Raw genomic sequence first — 27,375 nt, 5'->3', positions numbered from 1 at the left:
GCGGGGCTCCCTGGCGGCGGGCCGCGCTTCCGGCGGCGGCGGGCTGACAGGCGGGCGGCGGCGGGGGCACGGCGGGCTGGCCTTGGCGCGGCCGAGGTGAGGCGGGGAAGGGGCTCTGCGGCGGGGCCGGGGCCGAGCGGGACGGCCGGGCCGTGGGGGGCCCTGCGCAGCTGGTGCTGCGTCTCCCGTCCGGGGCGGCGGTTGTTTGTGAGGGAAGCGGGCGCGGCCGGGCCCTCGCTGGGCGCCCCGGGGGGCTGCGGGAGACCCCCGCCCCGGTTGGGCGGCGGGGAGGAGCGGGGCTCGCAGCCGGGGGGGTTTAGTCACAGTTTTGGCGCCGAGGCCCGGCCCTGGCTGCAGGTGGGCTCCGGCCGGGGGCTGCCGCCCCTCAGGGTGCCCCGGGGCTGGGAATGGCCCCCGGTGCCGTGTGCTGGGGAAACCCGGGGGTGTTTCCTCGGACAGGGGAAAGAGCCAGGCTTGGAGTCTTGTTATCCCAGCGGTGGAGTTGGCTCTGGGTTGTCACAGGGGTGAAGGGAATGGGAGAGGTGAGGAGGAGGGTGAGGAGGAGGAGGGCCACCGCCGTGGATGGATCCTGCCGGGTGCTGACAGCAGCCTCTGTACCGTGTGCTCAGCTCCCAAGAGGAGGCAGTGCGCCCTGTCCGTGCTCCCAGGCCCAGCACGCAGCCCCCTGCGAGGAGGTTCCTTGCAGCTGGGATGGATGTGCAGCGGCGGCCTTCCGCAAAGGGGTTGAGATGCCTGGGGAAGGAAGGCTGCTCGCTTAAAAAGCTGTGACAATAATGAAGGACCCAAGAGTTTCCCTGAGGAATAGCATGTCCAGCCTGAGTTAGTTGGTCGTGAGCCAGACAAAGCCGCCTGGCTTTTGACCTTTCTGCTGTTTCAGGGTAGCACAGGGGTGGTGATGCTCTTGGTGCACAGGAAGACTTGGGCTGGACTCTCAGTGAGTCTCAGTCCTGCAGCTCATTCACGCCACTGGGTTCGTAAAAGGTTGGCTGCTGAGGAGCTGCTTGGTTTTCAGAGGGTTTTTTGCAACGTGCTTGATATTAAGACTCTGGCGAAGTGCAGGGACTTGGTGGATATATACAGAAAAACGGTCATTTGTACAAATGAAACAAAACTGGGAGGAGGTGCGGATGGCAGCGGCGTCGGTAAGATAACACAGGGCTTCCTTTAGGTCTGAGCATTGCTTGTTAATTAGAAAGGGAAGGAGGCCACTTGGCTTTTGTAATTCTTTATTGCATATAAGAGCGTGTATTATATTGTCCAGGGCATGGTAATACATGCATGGACATATCTTGATGTGTAGATTTACTTCTGAATTAATAGTATATCTGGAAGAAAAGCAGAAGGCAACTGCTGAGCAGGTGCGGCTTAGAAATAAGCGACGGAAAGTAGTGAAACTGTAATTGTAGAAAAAAACCAGTCTGTGTGAACAGCACCTACTGAGACTTCATAGATAGAAGTGAACTGTCTTCCCTGGGTAAATTCTGGTGGTATCTTGTATAAGGAATCTTCAACTCAGAATCTGTGTGAGAATTGTGTTTTAAAGGGCTGTGGTTTCTTTCCTTCAGCAGAACGTGCTGTTCTCCAGCACATCTCTCTGTTACTAAGAAAGTTAATTTTTATTAGACAGCAGGCATTCAGGTCAACCAGCATAGGTGCAGAAAACATACTGAAATGCTTGGGAAAATGGAAACAGTTGGGCCTTTAGAGCCTGGCAGTAAGTCAATGCTTCTGATGTCGAGTGTGACTCTTTAAATGCTTGACTAGGCTTTTTACTTTTTTAATCTAGGTATGTCATTTTTCTGACCTTATGATTGGCTATACAGGGTGTACCGCTTGCATCTTGTCATGACGTTTATCACGTGGGGTTCTTAAATTGTGTTAAATCTGGTGACATGCTGGTTTTTTGACAACTGTTTCACCCCGTGGATACAGGTGGACATTCTGTTCAGTAGCAGTCCTGCTTACAGGTTTGTTTTTGAGTACACAGGGAGAAATCTCATGCAGCTGCACTGTCGGGAAGCAAAATATATACCCTGGTACTAAGATCTGCAAGTGGTTTCTTACATCCTAATTCCAGGTGTCTCCTTCTCCGTGCCTGCTAGTTCCCAGGCATTTAGAGGTTTGTATTTCTGAACTGTTCTAGGGTTACCTGATGTGAGACCCTGCACATTTGTCTTTTGCACTGTGGAGAAAGGGCTGGGAAAAAGTCTGCAAAAGACCTTCTGTGGCTCTCTGGGAGCTACAGTCTGGTTCACAAGAAGGACCTGAAATCTAAGAGGTCTTCTGCTCTGGATCCTCCTTCCATTAACATTTCTGCTGTGGCTGTGAAAGCATGTAGAGCTATCTGGGGAGTCTGGTCTGCCTTTCCAAGGGGTAGGGCAGGTTTTAGCAAGAGCGCTATCCACTGGGCTCTTTCTCTAGCATGGAACTGTAAGGATCTGTAAGGATCCCACTAACAACTTCCTTCTTCCACATGGCGTGCCACGCTAGGATTAATTTTAAACCTAATGGGAAATCCCCCCAGTGCTGTCTAATAACCAGCTCTTCTGCCTCCGATCAAGCGCTGCAAGTTGACTGTGAAGCCAAGTCGTGATCTGTGTAGGGGATGCTTAGTGTCTTGCTGGCCCTGCAGCACTACCATCGCTCGGCTGTGGGAGGGTTTGGATTTAGTCCCTAAGCTCTCCAGGACCTTGCTTTGGGGATGCTGTTGCTACTGGGCATCCCCAAGAATCTCACGTGAAAGGCACCTCGGTGGATGGTAGCAGTTGAATGTAGATCCTCTCTCCCCACCAGGGCCGGGAAGTCCCTGGGAGCTGGGGGTACTGAGGGGCTGCCCTGGGGGGACGTAGATGCTTCCTTAGCATGGAGTGCTGGGTTGTGGGGCTGCTGAGCTGCAGTGGGGCATGCTTTAAGTGTACTGAGTCATAGAAGAGTTGGTGCTTGGTGTTACCATAGAAATCGGATCAGCTGCTAGGGGTGGGGAGTCCTTGTCCCTTGGCTCTGCTGCTGCATGCTTCCAGCATAAGCTCACGGTGCAAGGGAACCTGGTTTCTTGCTTCTCATCCCTTTGAGATTGGAGGTGGTCAGACAGCTCTCGCAGTCCTCACCGGAGGGCAGGGTCTCTGCTTGGCTGCAGTGGTGAGACCCTATATGTTTGCCATGCTGTCTTGGTGATCCGCTGCCCATGTCTGTCTTGCTCTTTCATATTTCGGGAAACTTATTTCATTTGCTTAGCAATAGCTCGCAGCCCCTGGGGAGCCCCAGAGAGGTGCAAACTGGTTGTAAACTGGTGAGTAGTAGATAAGGGAGGGCAGGAAGTAACAAGCAAGGAGTGATCCAGAGGGAGGGGAAAACTGAAGATCCAGTTTCCTGTATCTCAAAATGCATCACCAAGCTTGGTCACGAGTGTTGCCCTGAGCTTGGACGTGATGCTGTCCAGTACTCAGTCTCTCACAGGTTTTGTCCTCTGTGCTCGTATCCGAGTAACTGTTTCATCGGCTTCTCTGGATAAATATATACAATCTAGGCTCTAGGGATGGAAGATGCAAAACGGCATTGCTCCCCTCCGTTCTGTTAAAGGAAATAGCTTTACTATGAATATGATCGTATGACACAAAGGTGTTGTGCCTCCTCAGATCGTCTTTGAACTCTGCTCTCCTCGTAATGTGAAACAAGCACAAGCCTGTCTGAGAAACAGCGTTACAGAGTCTTGCTGATGCAAGGTGTCATTTTGTTTTGCTACAGTTCCTCTTGGCTTGCTGCCTGTTGGCTGCTGAATTACTGTCCGTGTGGTCTGTGTGAGCGATCCAGATCTACATACTCGTCTTTTCCAGTGTTTCCTTGCTTACTTTCAGGACGCTGACTTTAGAGGATAACAGCTATTTCCTAGGGGTTGTCCCTAAGAATTGGTACCCTTAGGAGGTGCTGTGTGCTGTGTTAGCTCAGTCCTGGGTTTGACACATCTTCTGCTCCAGGTGAGAGGGAGAAGTATTTGCAAGCAGCAGCAAGCACACTGAGCTGTCTGTATCCTGGACCCTCTTAATTCCATGCTCTCCTCACTATTATGGCATGCTTGGTGAAAAATACTCATTCTAGCAATATGGCTTTAAATTAAAGAGGTGATTACTTGCTGCTTGCTGTCGTGTAGGAGAAGGGAATTGCTGGGTGATGCTGAAAGGAGATGAGGTTGTATGTGCATTGTTCCTCCCTGTTTTACTAGCTCAGCCTATGAAATCCTGTTTTAAGAAGCTGTTCATTTCTGCGTTCAGATCCCAGCACAGTGAAGCACCCACTTCAGCGCTGTTGAGAGCTCTGGCCCTGCCTTATGGAGGGGGGGTGTGGGGTGGGGGGAGAAGGGGGAGGGTGATTCCTGGGAAAGCTTCCAGCACTGGGCCAACTGTGGAAACAGCTGGGCTTTGTGCCAGCCCTTCGGAGGGAGGGGGAGCTCAGAGCTGGTACAGTGAGTGTATCAGGCAGGGGCTGGCATAGCCTGTCGCCTTCCTCAGCGTCTTGCTGCTGCTCCTGTTTTGGGAGAGAAACTGCTCTGTACAGAGCTGTGGTCAAGCAGAGACTCACTGAGAGGGTTGGTACAGGCTCCTGATGGCCTTTTGATAGCACTTGGCACGAAAGAATCTGGCATATGTTGGTGCTTCTGGCTTGGAGGAGGAGTTGGCTGTGTTAAGGGGCGGGGGGAGGAAGTATCTCTGGATAAGTATAGATAAGGTAGGATTCGGGGAAAATCGGTGAGAAGAGAAAGAGCCTCTATGGGGAGGTAAACTTGGGATCTCTGTCTCACCTAGCAATCTCTGCTGTCCTCTTTCTAGACGCTGCAAAATAAACTGCAGTATTTGGGGACCATGGCTACAGATCCACTCTCGGAGCTTCAGGATGACCTGAACTTGGATGATACCAACCAGTCCCTCAGCCAGCTCAAACTGGCCTCCATAGATGATAAGAGCTGGCCAGCAGATGAAGCCCCTGCTTTTCCTAAATCAGGTAAGTATCCTGCTTGTTTGGGGTCTGGGTTTTGGCCAAAAAGGAATTGTTTGACCTGCAGCTTTGTGGTCATATCTACATATACAGAGAGCCCTAGCTCCATTTGAAAGCTCCCTAGACACATTAATCTTGCACCACACCCAAGCGAATTAGCCCTGTGTTTGAACAGCACTAAAAAGCTCAGAGCCAGCTGATGTAAATATGCTCTTCTCAGTCCTGTAGCTGGCTGCACTTCGGTGCTGATGGTACAGACACGCTCGGAGTCCTTGAGTGTCCTCCATTATGGTCTGTTGCAGGATAGTTTGGCCTTTCTGAGTGGAAGGGTCCGGAACTTCCATGTGGGAGGTGGGGTTGGAGATCTGAGTTGTTGCTCTGAAATCCTATGCTATGGACTGCTGCCCAAAGAGGTCATGGAAATTAGCTAAAGGGCATATAGGGCGGGCAGCCGTCATGAGACGATGTTAAGATTCTCCTGCTCTAGCAAGCCATGGTGATGCCCTTGGCACTTGGGTTTTGTCTTTGTGAATGTCTGAACAGACATTTTCAAGAGGGTGTACGGTCTGAGGGACACATACAGACCTCATGGGATTGATGGGTCTCTTCTGAAGTCATTGCTGCTCTTGCCCACTCAGAACTTCTGAGGTGAACAGATGCTTACATCAGTCCCGCCCATGCTGAAGAGCCATTTTTTCTTATCCCTCTCTCTCTGTTGTACCCCTCACCAGGGTGCTCAGATCCCTTCTTCTGAGTGCTTGTTCTTTGTGTTTTGCGCAGAGGACTCCAAAGGCTCCCCTGAGCCCGTCACTCACCTGCAGTGGGACGATCCCTACTATGATATCGCCAGGCACCACATTGTGGAAGTAGCAGGTAGTGGTCTTTCTGTTTTCTTCTTTAATGTCTTTGCAGCTGGACTGAGGAAGGGTCTTTCTAATGGGGTTGTGGGGGCATCTGCTATACACCAGGCCCAAGTGGCAATGGCAGCTGGCATCGTAAAGAGAAGGAGCACCAGACTTCTTGAATGTTTGCGATATGTGTAATTTTCCGTTGATCTCAGTTAAACTTGCATTCCTTCTGGGCTCTTACTGTCTTGGTTATGTTATTAGTGGGACTTGGTTGCTTTTGCTGAATTTTTTTAGGTGGGGCTCTTGACTATATCCTGAGCACAAGATGTGGGTTTTGCATGATAATGCCATGGAATTACATAGTTTTGCAGTAGAGCTGCAAGGTCCTCAGCTGACTGAATAATCCACGGTGGGTCCGGCAGCAATCTCGTATGGGAAAGACCAGAGCTTGCCCTCCTGTCCAGAAACAGCATTTACAGAAATCTGAAATAGGGGGAATAGGCCCATGTCCCACTGCAAGGAAAGACCTGATCATTCAGGGTTACCAGCATTTGGATTTTCTCTGTGTGGTTGTCTTACCCAAATTATTTTAATTACACTAACCCCTAGTGATTTACTGCTGGGACCTCCTTAAGAAAGAGCTTTGGGGGTGTTTTTTAAGTTGCTGTGGTAAGCCTGAGGGAAGGGTGATTCCAGTGTACCCTGCTTTCCTTGTTTAAAAAAAGAGCGCCTCTTCAACCTGTTTTGACTTGATACACACTTCCTCCTTGATAATCTCTATAGCCACCTCCTACTGCCATTTCTCTGTACCTTGGTCCCTGCCCCACATACGAATTTGCAGTGAAGCAGAGGCACAAGCTGGAATGCTCCTGATTCGGGGTTGTTCTGCAGTAGGGTTTGACCACGGAGGGAAGAATCTCAGGCACTTTCCTTGGTAAGCGTTGTCCTGACATCATTCTTTTCTGGGGTGTCTTCTAGAATGAGCTTGCTTTCTCCTGACCTCTCATCTTAGGTCTTTTTGGGAGCGAAATGATAATGGCAAACTCGAAGCTTTGTTGTCCTTTGCCTCCTGTGTGTCTCTGGCTGCTCAGGTTGACAGGCCAGGTGTTTTTAGCATTTGGGTCATTATGCCTCGTAGATCGCCACAAGTGCTTTCATTTGCAAATGTGTTACTAACCTTCTTTTCCATGGGGCTGGAATTTCAGGACTGGCGTTTGTAGAGGTCTACACCCTGGTCTCTGCTACTCTGAAACTGGGAAGGGACAGATGTGTGGACTCCACTGTTTCAGAGATAATAGCTAGAATATTTGGAATGTGAATGGCAGAGGTAACTGTGTTTCTGGACTCTGGGAGCTGGCGAGTTAAGTGATCCTGTTGTTCACTTCAGACAAGGTTCTTAGAAGAGAGCTTAGATCAGAGACGTTGATAAGGCTGGAATGTCAGCCCAAACCGGGGACAGAATTTGTGCCCTGCCTCAAGCACCAGTCTTCCTGCGGGATTTCTGTTCCGAGGTAACATGACCCTTCTTTTCAGAGCTCCCTGTATGGAGTATCACTCCAGTGGAGGTGTGGCTCGGTGGGTGGAATGCAGCCATTTGACACGTTGACTGGGATAACAAATGAAGAATTCTCTAACTTCCTGAAAGGATTTCGGGTGGTGTGATGGCTGACTGGGAGGCTGCCTGCATTCTGAAAGAGATCTCTGCCCTGTCGGGGTTTAAATTTGTGTTTCTACTGAGCTCTCTGTCCCTATCGTGTCTCTATGGTGCAGAAGTAGCACGAGAAGCTTCTGTCGTTGGCTGCTTCTGACCAGTTTTCCCCACTAACTGGTTTAACTGAAGGCACGTGATGGTCCCAGACACAGAACTGCTGTGATGCCTTTCTTGGCATTGGAAGACCTAGTAGCACAGCTTGGATAGTGGATTTGCTGCTACGTAGTTGTGAGACTCGCTGGTTTCTCATCTCCTGGAAGCAGGATTTATGAAATTGATCCAAGGGGCCTGAGTTGGTGGTCAGGGTTCTGGAGTGAAGCTGCTTGTTCAGTTTTCTTGGTCAATTATTAATAACACTAATTGTTTGGAGAATCAGGCAAGGTAATGTTCTCTGGGTTGTTGTTGGGAGGCAAACAATCTGGGAAAATCCGGGAAAATCTTATTAGAAGTAGCTTAGAGAATCAAAATCTCATTGGAGGATTAATATGAAACTGTTTGGATCTGGCTCTACTGACAAGTTGTGCTTGTCAGCACCTTCAGGTGCAATGAACGCTTGCCATGGTGAGCCTGAAACTAAATAGCTCCATGCTGCTTCTCTTGTAAATATTACCAAATGGCAGCAGATCGAGGGTGGTTTTATCCATTTTGCTGATTTATGAGCTTTCTGTTCCCTGTCCTTCCCTGTTCTGCACTTCAGAGCAGAAAGCATATGGCTAACTCTGTTCCTGCCTTCCCTGAAATATATTCTGAGGCGATGATGCTATTTTGAGACAGGAGCAGAAGGCTGGTTCTCATCCTCGGGCTGAACTCCACGATCCCAGGGTTATCCTGTGTGGTCAGAAAAGTAATTGCTTCTTACAAGATGGGTGTACGGTGTTAATAACTTACTAAAAGCCCAATTTTGATGACAAAAAGTTAGTGCACTCATTTTCTAACTGACCTCAATTTTCATTTAGTTCAAGGCATGCTGGATTTGAATATCCTGGCTGTCTGGCCTAAAGATGGAAAAAAATGTTGAAAACCATTCTGCAGAATTTGGTAGATAAATAAGGAGTTTGCATTTGTTTTTCACTTAAAAATAGTGCAGCAGTCTCACGGAAACTTTCCTTTGTGCCTTATGGTCCTGTCTCTTCTGGGGACTGGGGTCTCCCTGGAAGAAACTGTCTGTGGGGAAGGAGCAGGCATGTCATTGCTGATGGCAGCAAAAGGCATCCAGGCCACAGTTCTGAGAGAGTACTATGGCATTGTTAAGAATCACAGTATTTTAGTTTTGGGAAGCCTCTTGGTTTGGGATTCAATGCTTTTCTGAAGGAAAGAGTGATACACTGCCTGTCCTTTCAGACCTGCCTTCAAGTGTGTGTTTCTGGAGTGTTTTACGCAGGCTCTGGAGAGGTCTCTGCGTGCTTGTGCTTTGTGCTCATCTTGGCTCCGAGTTCCTTTTTTTTTTTTTTTTTTTTTTTTGTGAGCATTGTAGCAGAGAAATTAAACTTCACACGTGGCTAGAAGCTGGAGCAGAGGCAGCTCGATTTCACTGCACAAACCACTTCTGCAAAGTGTGGGGGTTTTTCCTTCCTCACATCACATAGCATTCGGAGGAGGCATAGGCTTCTGGTTGAAGGCTGTTGAGGAGCTATCCCAGATTTCTGTTACGTTTAAGCGTTTCTGTATCCTCCTACTAATTCTTATATGGCAAAGGTGCTGCTTCCATCTCCTTGGGGGCTGAGGCAGTCTAGTATGTGACATAATCTTGGCCTTGACTTTCAACAGAGGTTGAATTGCAAGAATATGGCAGATTAGTTAATAACAGTCTACAGGAGGGTTCCAGAGATGGCAGCTCCTACTGGGAACCTGGGGCTGTGTGGGAAGAGCAGGGCTCTTGCCAACTCTCTGCCAGTGTTCCTTCCCCATTCTTCTGCCCAGTCCGAAATAGTGGTCTTACCTTTATGATCCATATGCAAACTTATGGCTGTGAGGTGCATCAGCATTCCCATTTAACACAATAACTGACTTTCTTCCTTTTGGGATAAGAAAACTGGGGCTTAACGTGTGGTAGATGTATGAATTTTCCCCTGCTGTTGAGGCTAGAAGTTGGCATAGCAGGTGTCAGGAGAGTGGCCATCACTATTTACTTCAGCTCTGTAGTCTCTGCTCAGTGACTTCAAAGCTTTGCTGAAGCTCAGAGTGTGTTTCTGCTAGTTTTTGTGGGAAATCTGCTGCCTCACACCATAAATTGGCAGTCTCAGGGCTGCCCTTGCAGAGAAGGCGTGATGCTAGTGTGTGTAGGACCTGTGACTGAAGTGGGAAAGCAAGGTGGAGAGCTGGGGGCGTACCTTCTTGCATGTTACTAGAATGAAGCTGCAGTTTCAATAGTGAATTTTTTTCGTGGTGAATCTGGTACCAAACCTACCTGAAAAGCATTGTGGCTGGCCGTTGGCTGCAGGTGCCAAAGCTGGAACTAGTGCTGATGATTTGCTGTTGCCCTGTTGGTGATTAACATGGGAGGGGGGTGTGCAGGGGGAAATCAGTCTTGGGGCACCAGTAGCTGTTGCATCTCTAAGCAGGCAAAGGCAGAAGTTGCAGGCTGAACTTGTGTTGAGAGTATATTAATGCAGTGTGGGTTTTGTCTTTGGTGGCGAATGGGCTCAGCAAGGTCCTTTGCTAACAAGGGTCCTTTTCCCTTCCAGTACGGTCCATTATTATTGGCTCCATTAATACAGAGTGCCTGTATTTCTGCTGCTTTTGGATGTAGTTTCTGGCTTTGACATTCTTTTTTTTTCTTTTTCTTTTTTTTTTTTTTTAACGGTATTTGTATGATACAGAATGATGAACGGCTTCTGTAGAATTGGGCCCAACCAAAGCAAGCCCAGCCTGTGCACCATGTTTTGACATGCAATATCAAGGGAATGGAGAGTTTCCAAAGGATTCTACATTTCTAAGGGAGATCAAGGGAATGGGTTTCTTTCCAGAGCCCTGCTCTGTGCAGGCTCCTGTCTTGATACGTCCATGTGGGTCTTGTATGTAGCTGTAAGAGTGATGGAAAGGGGCTTAGCTTGGCAATAAATGCCTTCATAGACCCCTCTGAGCACAGAGAGACCTTTTTTCAAATTGGTAGTTGATTTTTTTAAATTTTATTTAGAATCTACTTAACTTTTTTTTTTTTCTTTCAAAGCTATGGGTGTGTTGAAGATCTAAATTGCCCCTGTCTTCAGCTTATTAGTGAAATTTAGCTTCTTGCTAAACAGTCTTTTGGATATATTATTTATACAGCATGATGCCATTCTCTATATGCTTCTGAACTTGTTCAGAGGACCTTGACATTCAGAATTGTGTTTAACCCTTTTAAAAGTGAAGTGTAACAATAAGCGCCAGAAATTTGACTGTGATTATACAGAATTAGTTGCAAATCAAAGAAAGATTTGGAAATCCTGGGTTGCTGTTACTGCCTCTGATTGTTAGATAAGGTTGCTTTAGACAGGAGCATGGGGGAAAGCTGAAATGGAAGGAGCTTGACCGCTGCAAGAGAGCGACTAAACGCATCCCAGTGGCAATCTGGCTAGGCTCTGAGATTTTATACTCAAGATTACTTTCTGGGAAGGGCTGCGAAGCTTGGCTTGCTATAACTTTGTTTCTGTTCCTCCAGACCAGGGTGCACTTGATGGGGCCCAACCAGGTAGGTAGATTTTTTTTTTTTTTGTGGCACTAACATGGTACTGTAGATCATGGTATTCTTTTAGCATGACCGTGGCCTGTAGCTGGACTGTCTCAGGGGAGCCCAAACTTTGCTCAGCCTTAGGCTGCACTGGCAAATCTTCAGGAGTCCAAAGGCTACACAAAATTGTCATCTGAGGGCTGCACCTCTGCCTCAGGCACAGCAGAATCATCTGAGCCAAATCTGTCATGTGGGCTTTACTTTGGGCACTTTGGGGCTCTTTGGTCTCAATGTAAATCCCGTTCCTCGTCTGTCATGGTGGTGGCCTGCTTGGACCAATTCAGTTGGAACTCAGATTTACATCCTTGTCACATGTGTTTTGGAAATTTATCCTAGGATTGCTTCCTGTTCCTTCATATGATCCAGTGCTGCACTCACATGCTAAGCAGCTGGCACTTAAACTGGGATCTCCAGCTGAAAGCAACTGTTATCTATTTCTTCTCCATTTGGCTGCAGAGATGTTGTGTTTTGGTGACTTGTTCCTCGTTCTAGCCTGAAGCTGTGCTAGACTGCTCAGTGCTTGCTGAGCATTTGTTAATACTCTCTGGACTTCAGTTCCAAGCCTTAAGAATTTGGCTGCCAGTGCTTTCACGCTTCTCGAGGTACATGAAAACTTCTTTCGGTGTGAAATTCTTTCTGCTGTTTCTGAATAGCAGGTCAAGAGCTTCACACATTCTGTGGAAATGCTGATCCTCACTGCCTCATGACGTGGGCTCTTCTCCCTGATTTGCCATGCTCTCAGGCATCCTCCCGTTTTATGTTCTTTAATCTGACCCTGTAGTATTTTTTGTGTCAGTTAGAGCTGTAGTCACTTGGTAAGGCTTTATGCTTCTGGCAGCGTTTGGATATTGGGAATATCTAGTTGGAAGATGTCATGTATTAAAATACTTCTACTTTAAGCTCCTTACCTTCTTTTCCTGGGGGACTAAATCCATTTTGGAGTTCAAGAGGCAGCTTAAATCTATGATACTTAAACACTACTCAGCTGTATCATAAGCTTGGCTGGAACGTGAAATTACATTAGAGAAATTTTTTTTACTGACCGTGGCCCTGATAACATCCTAAGATTTATGAAACTTGTGTAGTAATGTCACAAAATTATGTAGTGGTGGCCTCTGCTTGACCTTGAATTCTGTTAACTTTGTTGTTTACCTGTAATGTTATCTTTTGGTGGCAAGTTTTATCCATCTGCCTTCTCTCAGTGTCAAAGTACCAGGATATTCTCATTTGAGTCTTTCATGGAGGTGGGCCCTCAGCCAAGGGTACCTGATGAAGGTAGGAATAAACAGGGTCCCTGGACTGCAGTTATGCTGCCAGTGAGGTGTGACAGCCTCCAATCATGGCATAAAGGCTAACAGATATTATTTCAGAAGAAATACCTAGAAATACATACCACGATTTGCAAGTCAGGCATATATTTTCTGTGTTGGCTGTATTAATAGAGTCCTGTCTAAGGACAGTACCGCTACATCGATATGAATTTCTGCTCTGATACGTTTGTATTGCTGTAGGTTTTGATCTGAAACGTTAGCCTCGGTATTCAAACTTCAGCCCTTTTAGGAGTATGGTCCTGCACTGATGGTTTGGAACCACAGCAGTGACATTCCTTGCCCCTTGTCTCAGAAGTGCACTGGAAACGCTGCTCTTTGTTTGAGAGGAAAAAGAGTTTGGGCCTTAAAAGCACCATAAAAATGTTCAGGAGAATTAGCATGTCCATCTGTGCTACAAGTCAATATCTCATTAGATGAGCAGCTGTCTTGACTGGAAAGGCTTTGCATATTGGCTGCTCTTTGTTGTTAAAATATATATATATATATATGTCTGATTTACATCCTATAGGGAGGTAATTTAATTCCAGCATAGATTGAAAATATTTATGTATGAACTTACAAAAATATGTACATTGTTGGGGTGCTCTGTGAGTACAGATGATATATAATTGCCTCTTTGTTGGTTTGTTGTTAAGTATCAAGCCTTCCTCATCTGGGAGAGCAGGAGACAGCCTGAGAAGCTGATTACTTCATGGTCTATAGTTGTATTCCATGGAAACTCGAGCTATTTGCACTTGCAAACACAGGGTGAAAACCTAGATACCTAAGATTAATATTGTGAGCAGGAAAGCAAACAGTACAAGGGATGGGGCGTCTGGGAAAGCTCAGACCCGGTAAGAATCTGGTTGGAGGCAGAGAGGCCACCTGCAGGCAGTTTCTTCCTGCAGCCAAGAATGCGTGCAATGGGCTTTAGTTCTTCTTTATAAATTGGAACAACTGATTGTTCAGCTTTGATGCTGAATTTTGAATTTCAAAGTGTCTGGAGGAACCAGGCTGGTCTGATGTATGTCAGGTGGAACCAAGATTGGCAGTTGGTTGTACTGAAGGTGTCTGTGCTGACAGGCTGAGCTCAGTGTGATGAAACTGGAGTGGAACCCAGCACTCACTAATGAGCATGCTGGTTCCTGTGTAGGTCTCATGCATAAATTCATTCTGATTTGAAAGGCAAAACAGGCCACTCCTTTTTTTTTTTTTTTTTTTTTTTAGTCATCCAGAGGACTATAGATTATCTTTCTGTACTTGGCCCTGGAAATTATCCAGGGGAAACATGCCATCTCCCCTTCGGCAGAATCATGGATTGTCCATTTTTTTCTTTACCGGCGATCCCAGACCTTTTCACCAAAGCTATATAAGGAACGAGATTCTAGACTTTGCATAGGCCCTGTCGTAGTCTTTCACGTCATTCCTGAGGAAGGTGTTTAAGCTGTGTTGTTCCTGACTTGTGACTTGTCAGATCTGGAAATCAGCACCTAGGAGCCTGAGCTGAGTGTGTAGCCACCCACAACATCGCATGAACGTGGTGCTGTGCTGCAGTTTTTCACAAGCAAGGCCTGCTTTGATCAAGCCTGCAGTCTGCTTTTGGCCCTCAGACCATCCACTCTGGCGTGAAATGCAGCTCTCCGTTAACTGAAGATAGCACCTATTCTGACTTCAGCACAGAGCCATGATCTGCAAAGATCTGCAATCTTTCTGACTGTTCTCTTTCATCACTACAGAACTCAACAGGTTCTCAGATGCTGCCATCTTCTTGCTGCTCTGTGCAGGCAAGACCCTTTTTCTTCCAGATGGAGCCATAAGAGTGGCTCAGGACCATTGGGAGGAGTCACGATATGGCATATTCCTTGCCCAGGACTTTGTAGCCTGCACCTTTGTTTTATAGACAGCTTATGTGCATTAGACCCAGCCCTAAAGCTTGTAGCAAGCTACCAAGAAACTCTGGGCTAGGCAGAGAGTGGGCTACCGTGGGATATGCAATGTGATGTTGGTCTTGTGGCCTGGCTGTGACTGTATCTGGTTGTTCCAGATGAGCCTTGCATCACTCTCTCCTAGTCCTGCATTCTGGGTCATGCGTCCTCCCTAACTGCCCCCTACCTCCGCATGTGTATGTCAATGTGATGGCCTTTGCCCACCCGTTTCCTGGTCTGTACCTAGTGCTGCCTCAGTGTCCCTAGCTTTTGTAGAGGTTCTGGCTTGTGTGCATCAGTAAATTCTGTCTCTTGTGTTGTCTGCTGGGTGACTTGAAAATGGGACTTGCGAGGGCAAAATAGAAGTGAACTAATAGCAAGAGAATCTGTTCTTCTGGCTGGGATGGGGCTAAAAGAGGATTAGTGGGATCCTTATGTCGTGGCTGGTGTACGTGATTTCTCTGGCTACCATTTGCAGCACCAAGTGGTCATCTGTTGCTAGCAGGCAGTGTTGCCAGAAACCTCAGGTTTGCTCTTCTGGAGTTCAGTTTTGAGATCTCGGTTGCTGCATGGCAAGTGTAACCAAGCGGTAGTTGAGGGCCAGAGCCCGTGCAAAGGTGAGAAAACGGCTGCATGCTCTGAATATTGTAAATCAGTGGGGGAAAAATAATATATTTCAGGAGGAATGATGTACGGCAGGGCTGTCCTGCATAAGTAGCGATCCTTGCTGCTTCTCTGTGCTGTGGTCTGTGTGAGATGGTTGTGCCGTAGGGGAAGGAGGAGGGTGGTGTTCAGTATAACCTCAGTAGCCCCTTCCACTGCTCCGTGCTCCTGCTTGACAAGAAAACATGGCACTCGGGGCAGGGTGAGTAGCAAGAAAGGAAAACTTTAACCCTTCACACTAAAGGAACCATTTCATCTCCACTGGTGCAAGTCATCCTTATGGAAATGGATTGAGCGTTGTGTCTTTCCCTCAAACTCCATATGTCCAAAAGGTTTGTGACCTTGTTCTTACTTACCTAAGTCTCTCGATTCCCCTAGCATGTCTACTAAGCTTGTCCATGCCTATCTGCTTGGGTTTTGTTCATGGGGCTGAGATCCCTGCTGGCAGAAGTCCACTGACATATGAAGACTTGCTTTGGGGAAAACTTGGCTCGTTGTGTGTGAAGCCTCCAGTGGTGGTTGGGAGTGTCCTCCCCGAGCTGAGGGTGCTTGATGGGTCATTTGGCTGCAGTGGGCTGGGGACCGTTCTCTGCTGGGTTTTTACCTAGAATGCTTTGTTGTGCCGTGCATTGCAGCTGCTTCCAGCTCAGTTGGAAAAATATCTCTGTGGATGGAAGGTCTGGGAAGCAGTGAACAGCTTGTTCTGCAATCCCCCTGGGGAATCCGTCTGTAGAAGAGGCTTATGATGATGATTGCTTCTCATCTCTGGAGGATGGCTGGGACTGCCCTGTTTCTAGGAATTTCTTGGTTTCCAGGGTATGAAAAGGCTTTGTTCTGCGTGCAGGACTAAGCTTCAGGTGAAGCAAGGAACAAATGCACCAGACCACAAGCAGCCTGGACTGCGTGTAGGATGGAAGGAGTGATTATTTTGCCTGTAAGGGACACTTTTTTCCCTTTGCCTTCCTGGGCACTGGTGCATCAGGAGCAGCGCCCAGAGGCAGTGTTGCAGGATTAATGCTCTGAGCACTCTGCTCTGTACTTGAGGCCTCCATCTCTGTGCTCTGAAGCATCCTGGCTTCCAATCCTTCCTCTTCTTTCAGGGCTGGAGCATGGACTCCGTTTTCCACTCGCATTGTTGACTTGCCAGGCCCTTGGTGTTCAGGTTTCTGCTTCCATACTGGGCCCATGGTAACTGCTGGGAATCAGGTTTAGCTTTGCTGGCAGCTGTGGCAATCCAGACTTCTGCCTGGAAATGGCGGTTTCCCATTTTCTGTTACCCCTTCCTGCCAAGACCACCACGTAGCCCTTAGTCTTTCTGTAATCTCTGGCATTTCATCTGCAGGTGATGACAAATATGGAAGGAAAGTCATTTTGTTCAGTGCCTGCCGGATGCCCCCAAGTCATCAACTTGATCACGTGAAACTGCTGGGGTGAGTAGTGTCTTAGGAGGCTGCTGTTAACTTCCTAAGCCTGACATAATTCCCAGGTGCTGGTTTCCTGGGGCCAGATCTATCTGCAGTGGCTTCTTTAGCTGGACCTTTTCCCCCAGAGTGCTTACTTCCATTGCTGGGGATGCAAATCCTCTTCAATGGCACACGAAAATGAGTCCCAAAGGGAGGAAGAGCCTCTCCGTGGCAGGGCATGAAGTGAGTTCAGCAGCTGTCTCTTCTCAGGTACCTGAAATTCACATTGGACCAATACGTGGAGAGTGATTACACACTGGTGTACCTGCACCATGGCCTGACCAGTGAGAACAAGCCATCCCTGAGCTGGCTGCGGGATGCCTACAGGGAATTTGATCGCAAGTGAGTAAGGCTGCATCAAGCAAGGATATAACATGCTGTTCTGTAGTGTATCATAAAAAGATCTTCCCCAGGTCCCCCATGTAGCTTGTTGATCATAATGTACTATCACTTATTTCTGCTGTTAAAGCGGTGGGTTGCTTTTTAGTGCAGGCTGAATTATGGAATGAACAGCACCTTCTGTAGTTACATCCTTTAGGCCAACGGGCAAACAGCAAAACCAGGTCCTAGTGCACGTGTGTCAGCCCCATCGTGTAATTGTTACTTCCTGGTGAGGCTGCTCACTGCTTCTTGGTGAATCTGGGAATACAGCAGAGTGTGCCCTTAGGCTGCTGAGTGGCCTGACACAGCTACAAAGCACGGTAGAGCAGAGACCGTGGGTGCTGGGGAGCGGTGAGGCTCCGTGCAAAAGGAATGGAGCACCCAAGGTGCCTTAATCTTGCAGAAAGATTGTTTCCTCTGCTTGAAGTGCAGTTCATCCTTACTTAGCTTCTCTTGGCAGGTACAAGAAGAACATCAAAGCCTTGTATATTGTGCACCCAACCATGTTCATCAAGACTCTGCTGATTCTCTTCAAGCCTCTGATCAGGTAGGAAACGCTATAGGGAACCTCACCTGCATCCTCACATTGCAGGGGAGTAACGGGGCATTCTCAGTGGGGCACAAGATGAGCCCAGGCTTCCAAGCCTACCCTGGAGTCTCTCACCCTGTGCTATCTCCTCCTGTTCCTGAGCTCAGAAACAGTCACAAGAAGTACTGCTTTGGGAACCTACGGAGTTTGCAGCTTTGTGCTGCTCCCTTTCTGTCCAGCCAAGAAGTGATGCAGGCTCTGCTAATAATGAAAAAGGAAGTGAGAGCATCAGTCCAAATTACATTTAATTCACTGTGGTGATGCTGAAATCCTAACTCTGCAGAACAACTGAAACCAAAACTTTCTTCAGCCTACTGCTGAACTTAGGAAGGAGAAATGCAGCGGTTTAGGATGTGCTAGGGCTTCTAATGTGACTTGGAAAGTCTTGGCGTCTCCTGGTGAAATGCATGGAGCTGGAGAGCTATGTGGGCGACCTCTCTGCTGCTCAGCCATACCTGCCCCCTTGCCCCATTGGTGTCTCTTGCTGACCCCTGCTCTTCTTGCCTGTAGGAAGGTCTGTTCTGATACCGGATTCCTCACATACCTGCTTTTCTCTTGTTTTTCAGCTTTAAGTTTGGACGAAAGATTTTTTATGTGAACTTCCTTAGTGAGCTGGAGGAGTATGTGAAGCTGGAACAGTTGGGAATCCCAAGCCAAGTGCTGAAGTGAGAGTGCTGCCTGTCTCCCGTTTGCTTAGGGCTCTGGGAGAGGGAACTTTTCTGGGGGAATGACAAGGGGAGGAAGAGGTTGTTCCACTCAGGCAGTGGTTTTGGAGGGAATGGTGACAAATTGCCTTAAAGAGTATTGTTTCTCTCTATGCTCCTTCCTGTATGTCCTTGGTCCCAGTGCCCAGTTCTGCCCTTGAATTAATAATCCTCCGCCAGTGCAGCACCAATCCCACCCTCTCCCACTCATGCCTCAGGGGCTTTCTGCAAGGTGCTGACCTTAACACTGACCTGGAGCTCATGGTGCACATCTCCTGAGTCTGGGCACCTGCTTTGCTCCCTCTGCACAGTTCAGCTTGTTTTTTGGGGGGCTTCCCAAAGTTGCCACAATCTCTGTCCTGCCAGATTGATTCCCTGTCCCTCACACACACACATGCAACTGTCTGATTACAAGCAGTGCTGTCCTGTCCTGCTGCCCATGCTGGCTGTCATCCTTGGCTACTCCAGCTTCTGATTCCAGTTAGGTATTCCTTTCTCCCTGCTTTTTTTTTCTGGCAACGAGACGCTTGTTCTTGTTGCCCCTGTGCTCCAGAGCTGCCTGTCCTATTTTTGCATAGCTGGAATCAACCATGCTAGGCTGGAGCTATTACCAGTGGATGTGCAGTGGGTCACGTGCAGTTCATGCTTTTTCTGGGAGGCGGAGTGGCTTTTTACTGGTCTGTGTTTTGCCACAGATACGATGAATATCTGAGATCCCTGCAGAAACCTTCACAAGTGCCCCAGAAGCCAACACCCCCACGCCCACCGCTGCCAAACCAGCAGTTTGGAGTCTCGCTCCAGCAGTGAGTATCTATGGATTGTGTGGCTTTTGCCCTGACTGTGTTGATACAAGGTCACTGTATGTATAACTGAACAGCAGCAAAAGTGGCTGTAAAATTTCTTGCAGTTCAGACTTCCTACGAAGCTTTAATCGTTCTTCTGAGGAACTCTGCACTCATGTCCAGTTCCTGACTGACTCTGTTTAGTCCTACCCTCTTGATTCCCTGGCTAGATTGTATCTAAATTAGGATGAGATCGTTTCTGCAGTCAAGGGTCACTAAAGGAGGAGCAAAATAAGGGCCGTGGGGACAGCTTTATGCCACTAGAAGCTTCCTTTAAGCAGAGGAAGTCTGTAGGAGGCTGATGGAGGGGTCTTCAGGGCTGTGCTATTTTGATTGAGCAGTGCTGCAGATCTGTTTCTTAGTTTTCTTTCATATCATAAATTCTATTTTAAAAGCACTTCTATTCACCCTTGTACTGATTCCCACCCCCCATTCCTGCATGGTGACACAGGCAAACACAGATGCTGGCAAGGGCTAGCGATACTGGCTAAGTGTGGAAGGTATTTTTAGCTTTGGGTGTGATTTTGCCTCCCCGGGGAATGAGGAGGAGCCAGTACTGTGTGGCCAGACAGATGCTCTGAAGCAATCTGGAAACACATTCCCCAGCTCCAACACAACATTTCCAAATGTAAACCCCATGGTGCTGCATGGCTGAGCTCGTTAGTAGCCTGAGAGGGGTGGTATAAGCAATCGAACATGAGGGTGGCAGCTTACGTGCGCCTCGGCATCACTAGGTCGTTCCTGACAGGCATTGGGTTGACGTATCTTCCGTTACAGGGGTGGGGTGGGTAAACTTATTCCATATATATTTCTCTCACATGTCAGCTTCTTTCTGCCCTTGTTCCTGTGGGGAAGGAAAAAGGAAGCTTAAGCCTTTTCACCTGATTCTTAACTAGCAGCTTTGAGTTCTGGGAACCCCTTTGCCTGGGCATCTACAAGCCATGATTTTTACAGAAGACAAAGAAATATTCCTGTGGTGTAGTAATGAGTTCATACTTGCTCCAGGGAATGATGTGGCATGACGGGTGAGGAGGAGAGAAGGCTGGAGTGATGGCTGAACCAGGGACGGGGATAGCAAGACCCTATGTAGTAGAGCTTGTGTGGACAACTTTGAGACTCAGGAGCTGCGTGCAGGGCAGGGAGGACCAGCCACTTCTAACCTTTTGTCTCTTCCCGCAGTCTCAGGGAGAAGAGCCCTGATCAGTCGCCTGTTCCTCTGGTGGTCAGAGACACCATCGCTCATTTGCAGGAGCATGGTAAGCGTTCAGGGGAAGCTGCAGTCCCTCTTGATTTCATGTCGGTGGCCTCTCCTCCACCCAAGTTCCCATCCGGAGTGTAGTAAGATAAAGAACAGCAGTCTAGAATAAGGTGTAAAAGCCTGCACTGGGTGAGTTCGCCTCCCAGAGAAACTGTGCGGGGCTTAGGAGACCTCTTTCTTCCAGTCATCCATACTCCCACTTGTATAAGAGCAGCAAAATGGTCCTTGTGCCCTTTGCCTGGCAGTGGAAGCAGAAAGCATTGCTGTTCCCTAAAAAAGGGACTTGCTGACGTCTGTCTGGATGCCCCACAGCACGGATTTGGGGTTGGTAAGACCAGCATTTTTAGAGACTCTCACATGGCTGATCTTCTCCATCTGCTCTCACTTCACAGCTCTTGCTACAGAGGGGATTTTCCGGAGGTCAGCAAATACACAGGTTGTCAGGGAGGTTCAGCAAAAATACAACATGGGTAAGTGCCCACACTCAGCAGAGCTGCTCTCCTTACCGAACTACTGCTGTCCAGCTGGGACTGTGGTGGAGCTAGTCTGTGGTGGCTCCTGTCTGCTGACAGGCCTCTGGGTGAGGCCCCATCAGGGTATGACCTCAGTTGCAAGGGAGAAGCACCTGATAATTCTGCTGTGCGGAAAGCATATTCCTTCCCACTCACGTTACCCTTGCTGCCCTTTTCCTTCCTGAAAATTTCGGTGTTTCTCAGGGTGAGATATACCATCTTAGTCTGGTTATACTGGGGGGACTGAAGGTGACCAGGAAGAACCTTGGTCATCTGTTTCATTTGATGACTTCTAAAGATGTAGTGCTGGATTCAGCAGTGCTTTGCATATGCTTTTGAGACACATTTTTCCACTCTGCTAGATGCGGTGCTTTAGTGCCATCTCTGTGTTCTTCCTTAAAACACTGCTTCCCTAGTTCAGGGCTCTCACCGCCATGTCCCGTTCTTTGTCTGGAGGAGGTCCTGCTTTGGCCAGCGAGCGCTGAGTCTCCGCTCTACTTTCTCAGGTGTGCCTGTAGATTTCCAGCAGTATGAAGATGTCCACCTCCCTGCTGTGATTCTCAAGACCTTCTTGAGGGAGCTACCTGAGCCCCTCCTCACTTTTGGCCTCTACAGCCATGTTGTCAGCTTCCAGAGTGAGTTGTAACAAGAATGCACTGGCCAAGGGCAAAGATATCTTGGGGGTGGGGGTGGCTGGGGGTGGCATGCATGGGATACCCTGTGCCTGCAAACAGGGCTTTCATCAGGTTGGGTGCTGAGGATTCCTCATGGACCTGCTTGTCCTGTCTCCCTTGATTTTTAGGTGTAGAGGAGGTGAATCGTGTGGATGTTGTTCGCAAAACACTCCAGACTCTGCCGGAAGAAAACTATGAAGTGCTCCGTTTACTGACAGCCTTTCTGGTGCAGGTGAGCTGCTGCAAAGGCAGGCAGGTGTTTGCTAGGTCAGGTGCCAGTGTCAGCTTTTTGCCTGTCTGCTCCCTCTTTTTTTCCGTTGAGAAGAAATGAGTCTCAGGCTATGAAAACACCTTTCTTTACCTTATGTTCTGGTTATACAGAGATCAAGAACGATTGTGATGAACCAGCCTAAGCAGCTGCTTCTCACGGTGCTGAGAGGTGCAGGCGGGCGTTAAGCCTGTGTGGTCTCTACCAGGGATGCTGAACGCTCCCCAGGGCGGAGGCACAACAGCAAAATGTCTGAGTAGATCAGACTAGAGCAGAGGGGTCCCAGACCTGTCCTACAGAACTTTCTGCTGCCAGGAAAGCCACTACAAGGCTATTCTAGCAAGAAGGAAAATTGTTTTGAGCGGTGATGTGGGCTGTAGAGATATTGGCTGACAGTGCTTTTGGTCCTATTGCGACGATACCGGCCTGGTGCTTAACCCATAGCAGCAAATGGCAAGATAGCGCTCCCCCGCTCCTGCGGGAGGATGCTGCGTGTCGTGTGTGTTTCCCCAGCTGTCTTCTGGCACTGAGCCTTCGGCTCCTCTCCTCCCATTTGCCCGTGGGAGCCTGTCAGCTCTGGTTTTGTGGGGGGCGAAGGGCAGCCACTGTGCTGTTCTGTGGGATTCACAGTGGTCTCTTTCTTTGCCACATAGGTCTCTGCTCACAGTGACAGAAACAAGATGACAAACACCAACCTGGCAGTTGTGTTTGGCCCGAATCTGCTGTGGGCCAAAGACGTAGCCATCACCCTAAAAGCCATCAACCCCATCAATACCTTTACCAAGTTCCTGCTGGACCACCAGAAGGAGCTCTTTGAGGACGTGGAGGCCTGAATGCAGGCCAGCCCACACCAGCACACTGTACCCACCTTCCCACCTTCTTTCCCACCTTGTCTTGGAGCTGTGACCAAGCTGTCTCCAGCGCAAAGGAACCATTGATACTCTGGGTGATGAGCAGAGCGAGGGCTGTGGAGATGGTGGAGAAAGGATGTAAGTAAGCTAGCAGGAGACCTGCTGCTCCAGACGGGGAGGGGAGCCGGTCTCCCAGCTGCTGCGAGGGGAGTCCTAACCCACGTACCAGCCTGTGCAGCTCCTCCGGGGCTCATCACCAGTCTGCTGCCCTATCAGATGACCTGCCTTCCTTTCTTCCTTCCCTCATATGCGGTTTTTCTGCCCTCCTGCTCTCTTCCTCTTTTTTGTTTAAGCTCCCAACCGCCCCAGCTCGCTCCCTTGCCTCAGCTGGGTTGTCTGAGCTAGGGCAGGCTTGCTGGGTTTTGTGGCAGAGATGTTCCTGCTGCCAGTGCCATCTCTCAGCACTGAGCGCACACCCTGCCTTTCCTCAGAGGCACCTAGAGCAGGGAAGGGAGCCTGGCAGCCCTTGTGCCAGGTAGCAGCGTGTCCTGCGCTTGCGAACACCACTCCAGACCCCCTGCTTTTGGCAGGCAAGTGACGGACAGGCTCGGGGCACACGGCCTGTATTACCTGTCAGCCTCCGATGCAAGGAAGCTGAATTTAGCCCAACCTCCTCTGGGGTCGCCCACTCCAGATACTACTCAGTGTTTGCCGGGGCGTAGTAGGTGAGGCGCCTCCCACAGTTACCCCGCTCAGGCGTTTGTCCCTCCAGCAGCATTTTCAGCCTGGCTGGAAAGGTTCCTGCCAGACCTGGCTGTGCGGGAAGGGGGCTGGCGGGGGGCCCTTTGACAGCTGGGGAGCCTGAATGGCGGGGGGCAAGTGCCCAGGTGGCACTGAACTGCTGAACGCTATGAGCATCGCTGCCTTGCCCTGTGGCAGCAGCACTCCTCCGTCGGGCATGTGTGTCTGTGCCAACGGGCACGGGCCACCTTGCCTGGTCGTCTTTTTGAGCAGAACTTTCCCTGGCACAGTGTAACCGAGAGCTTGGCCTTGAGGGGCGGTCTGGGGACTGCGGCTAACCCTCACCCTGGAGTGCACCAGGCCTGGATTAGGAATTTCTGCCCAGGTGCTGAGCATTCGTGCCAAAGCTGTGAGGGAACAGCTATTCCATGCTAAGGGCCTTCGCCCCATCTCCGCCTCAGTTCACGCCTGCCGTGCCACCGTGGAAGCCTGCTCAGAGGCACCCTGTGTGCCCTGGGCACAGCTGGAGAGGTCAGGTTGTCCTCGGGGCGGGCTCAGAGTGGGGTGGGCCTGGCACCTGCCCAAAGAGCTGCAATACTGTTAGGGCACCCCTGTTGGTTTGGAGTTGCAGCATTCCCGTTCCCTGAGCTGAGATCCCTCTCTTGAGCCTGGGCCGGTAGGGTGTTAGCAGGGAGCTTCTAGCCTTACTTCACTGCTGTGTGTTCCGTCTTTGTGACTTGTACCCCGCATGCCTGGGCCAGTCCCCCAGCTGCTGCAACTGGCGACGGGGACAAATCTTTTGGACCAAGCAGAACAGATTTTTAAAAAGCTACTGAATGTTAAATAGAATTTGCTTTTTTATAATATTTTAGCCTGCCTTTAAACACTGACCAAAGGTCGGTGCCCCAGTTGTAAACAAAATAAGTGACATCTGCTGCAGGAATTATGGAAATGGTTCTTCTCTGCTAAGCCTTGGAATGGGGTGGGCGTGAACATGGGCAGCTCTGCGGGCAGCGCAGGTCCAGCCAGCTGGCTCAGAGGAGGCACACCAACACGTGGGTGGGAACAGTCAGCGAGAAACTGAGCATTGCTAAGGCTGTAGCAAGAGATGTTTTAGGAGAGGGCTGGGTCTGGTCCTTCCTGGCTACCGGGGGACTTTGCCCTACAAAGGCTGTAGGGCTGCTTAGTCCCGCTCTGCCAGGAACAGGAGGAGTCTTACCTGTCCGGCCAGGATGTGACTTGTTGCAGCCTGAACAACTGGCAGCGGTAACCACATCAATGTTTTGGAGGTAGAGAGATGCTCAGCTCCTGATTCACCTGTGCTCCCTGCTCGGGTAGGTTAGAAGGGCCGATGTGCTATGGAGGAGTAATCTGGGATGGACCGTGTGGAGAGAGGTGTACCTGCCCCAGTGTTTGTTTCAAGAGGCAAGGCTTTCCGGACAGCCTGGGAGGAGCGTGGAGGCTGAGGGAGCCCAGCGCAGCCCCTTTCCCTGCAGCCACCCGGCTCTGTGAGGGCTTCAGTACGGGGGAGACGGTGTGCTGACTGTGTCTTGCAGCTGACCCTGGCTTCGCTTATATTCCCCCCCTGAGGAAAGGCAAAGCCAGCTCGCTTCTCCTGGGACAAACAAGCCCAAGGTCGGCAGCTCGGAACGGGAAGTGCCTGTGTGCCGGGGCACGAGGCCTTGGCCCTGTGTGCAGCCCTGGCTCCCCAGGGAGGGTGGCACGTTCCAGCCCTGCAGAGCAGCAAGGACCATTCCCTGCCCAGGAGAGATGGGAGCAGGGCTGGTGTAGCTTGGCCCCTCTCTGGAGGGACAGCAGGGATTGCTGCAAGTGCCCGTCCTCTTCTGGCTATAGTTTGTTTGGTGGGTGCTCTTTTTTTTTTGTTGTTGTTGTTTTTGTTTGGTTTTTGTAGTGAATTCTTGAAATAATGTTTCCTTTTTTAGCAAAAATGGAGACTGGTGCATCCCCTGCAGGCAGGGATAAAAGCCTGCTCCAGTTCAGTGCCTGCAGGGAGCAGATTTGGAGGGTGTTCAGGAACCTGCTACTGCTCATGGTGGGAAAGTGCTCGCAAATCCTGGAAGGGACCCAGTGTAAATATCCCCTTTCCTCTGTGGCTCCTCATGCTGGAGCTGCCGGGGGCCCTGGAGCAGGCACAGTAACAGGGTTGCTTTTGCTTCTGCAGTCTGCTCTCCAGAATGCCTTGTATTAAACTCTCCCTCCCGTGACTTGAGCAAGCGGCCTGGGCCTGCCTGCAGCCTGTGCTGGCTAGGTGGCCACTGGTGCCTGCGGCTGCTGAGCCCGAGGGCTACATTCCCTCCTGGCCTGGTCAGCCCGTCACGCAGGGCGCTGGCCGGGCTGGGTTTCTCCAGCTGCGGGCAGTGTCAGGTAACGTGCTGGTCGTTGGTTTTCTCCTTGCTGTAGAGCTGCCCAAAGGTCTCTTCCCTGGCTCATCCTCCGGGTTAGCTGTTAGCTGTCTCTCCCTAGGGGGGTACTTGTTCCACTTCAACGCTCCGCCTCTTAGCACCTAGCCCATTCCCTCTGCTGAGCCTCCTGCCATCTTCGCGGCCTCTGATCGCTCCCCAGCCCGAGCTGTGTGCAGACACTGGAGCTCTCTGGTGCGCAGGGGCGGCAGGGGCTGGCTGGCTGCCTTGTGGCAGTGTTCGCTGATTCCAGAGAGAGCTGAGGGGGCCAGGTTGGTCCCCGTTTCCTCTCATGCACAGGGGCTCCTGTACAAAATTTTTGGCTTTGCTTTTGTTGCTGGTGTTCCCTGCCTTCTTTTATGTTGATGTTCATCAGGTGCAGGCCTGAGGTTTTCACGGTTCACACTGTTTATTTTCTTCTAATCTGCACCAATCTTATATTTCATGGTTTGCACTTTTGTATTTCAATAAAAATCAAGATGTAATCCCAGATCCAGGTGTGTCTGTCCAGTGGCACAGCTGTGGCACGTCTACAAGGAACAGAAGAAAGGCCGGCCACTGCCAACCACAGCTGTGCACCGGGGGAGGAAGGGCAGTGTGAAATGCCTCCTCTGTGAGTAACTCTGGGAAGAAATACTAGTTTGCAGGAGCCTCAGGCTGGAAACAGAACTCAAAAATGAAGTATTGCGAGTTCGGCTCTTTCCTGAACGGGGTTGGGATTCCGTGGGACCGCCTCCCTGCCAGGATGAGCCATCTGCCCAGGATTGCCCTTTCCCCGAGGCTGGCCCGGGCAGCTGCGCAGGTTGTGGCGTCTCCAGGGGCCAAGGGAGCCACCTGCAGGCTCTGCGGTCGGGCTTAGCTGGCTCCGTGGCTCCGCTTCTCCTGCGGCCGGGTGACTGTGCAGCAGAGGCCTGCACGCTCCCAGCTCAGCTTTGGCGGACCAGTAGCTCCTCCTCTGTGCACAACAGTCTCCTGGTTAGGACCACCGTACTCCACCCCTTCATCCGCACACAGGTAACCACCCGTTCCCAAGGACGCTGCACTTTGCTGGTTGCATCAGTAAAGTTTTTGGCTGGTAGAAAGGCTCCCATACCCAAAGTGATTACTGCCATTAATAGCACAAGTGTAGCTATGGTGAAGCCAGCAGTGGGTGCGAGGACAGGAGCAGAACGGAGGGTGCTGGAGCTAAAAGCATCACCGTGGGCCAGCAGCCCTGGCATCTGGATGGTGTTAATGCTCATTTTGCACTTCTAGAACTGCATGCTGCTGCTCGGTTCATAGTGCTAAGCCGCCGAATGAAGGGCTTCCCAGCACTGCCGGTTCTCCTCCCGCGTGCTGATGTTACTCGGCGTGACTCGTGACAAGGTGTCAGCCGCGTACCAGGAGGCAGAGCTGTTTGTGGCGGCTGGTCACAGGTAGCATGATCCTTACGGTCTGTATTAGTTTATTTACCTGCTGGATGTAGCTTAGTGGATGGTGAGTTTGAGAGTTGAGGG

The 27,375-nt window shown here is 49.9% G+C and overlaps 1 protein-coding gene across 3 annotated transcripts; it reads left to right on the top strand.

Annotated features, from left to right (window-relative positions):
* On the top strand, window positions 1-26,364 carry ARHGAP1 (Rho GTPase activating protein 1). Of its 3 annotated transcripts, none has more exons than XM_056346193.1 (14): window positions 1-96; window positions 4,845-5,016; window positions 5,791-5,883; window positions 11,210-11,239; window positions 16,519-16,606; window positions 16,850-16,981; window positions 17,481-17,567; window positions 18,176-18,274; window positions 19,009-19,116; window positions 20,335-20,411; window positions 20,806-20,883; window positions 21,432-21,560; window positions 21,728-21,831; window positions 22,521-26,364. In XM_056346193.1, exons 2-14 carry the CDS (start codon window positions 4,878-4,880, stop codon window positions 22,698-22,700), a joined length of 1,344 nt encoding a protein of 447 aa, XP_056202168.1. In that variant the 5' UTR covers window positions 1-96; window positions 4,845-4,877; the 3' UTR covers window positions 22,701-26,364. The 3 variants fall into 3 exon arrangements, with proteins under 3 accessions (XP_056202168.1, XP_056202167.1, XP_056202169.1); XM_056346192.1 differs by lacking the exon at window positions 1-96 and adding an exon at window positions 1,859-2,140; XM_056346194.1 differs by lacking the exons at window positions 1-96; window positions 11,210-11,239 and adding an exon at window positions 1,873-2,140.
* The last annotated feature ends 1,011 nt before the right edge of the window (window positions 26,365-27,375 follow it).

The sequence above is a fragment of the Falco biarmicus genome, chromosome 7 (assembly GCF_023638135.1).
Source record: "Falco biarmicus isolate bFalBia1 chromosome 7, bFalBia1.pri, whole genome shotgun sequence".
NCBI classification, from domain to species: Eukaryota; Metazoa; Chordata; class Aves; order Falconiformes; family Falconidae; genus Falco; species Falco biarmicus.
The sequence above is the reverse complement of the archived record's forward strand: the minus strand, read 5'-3'. Positions and strand labels throughout refer to the sequence as shown.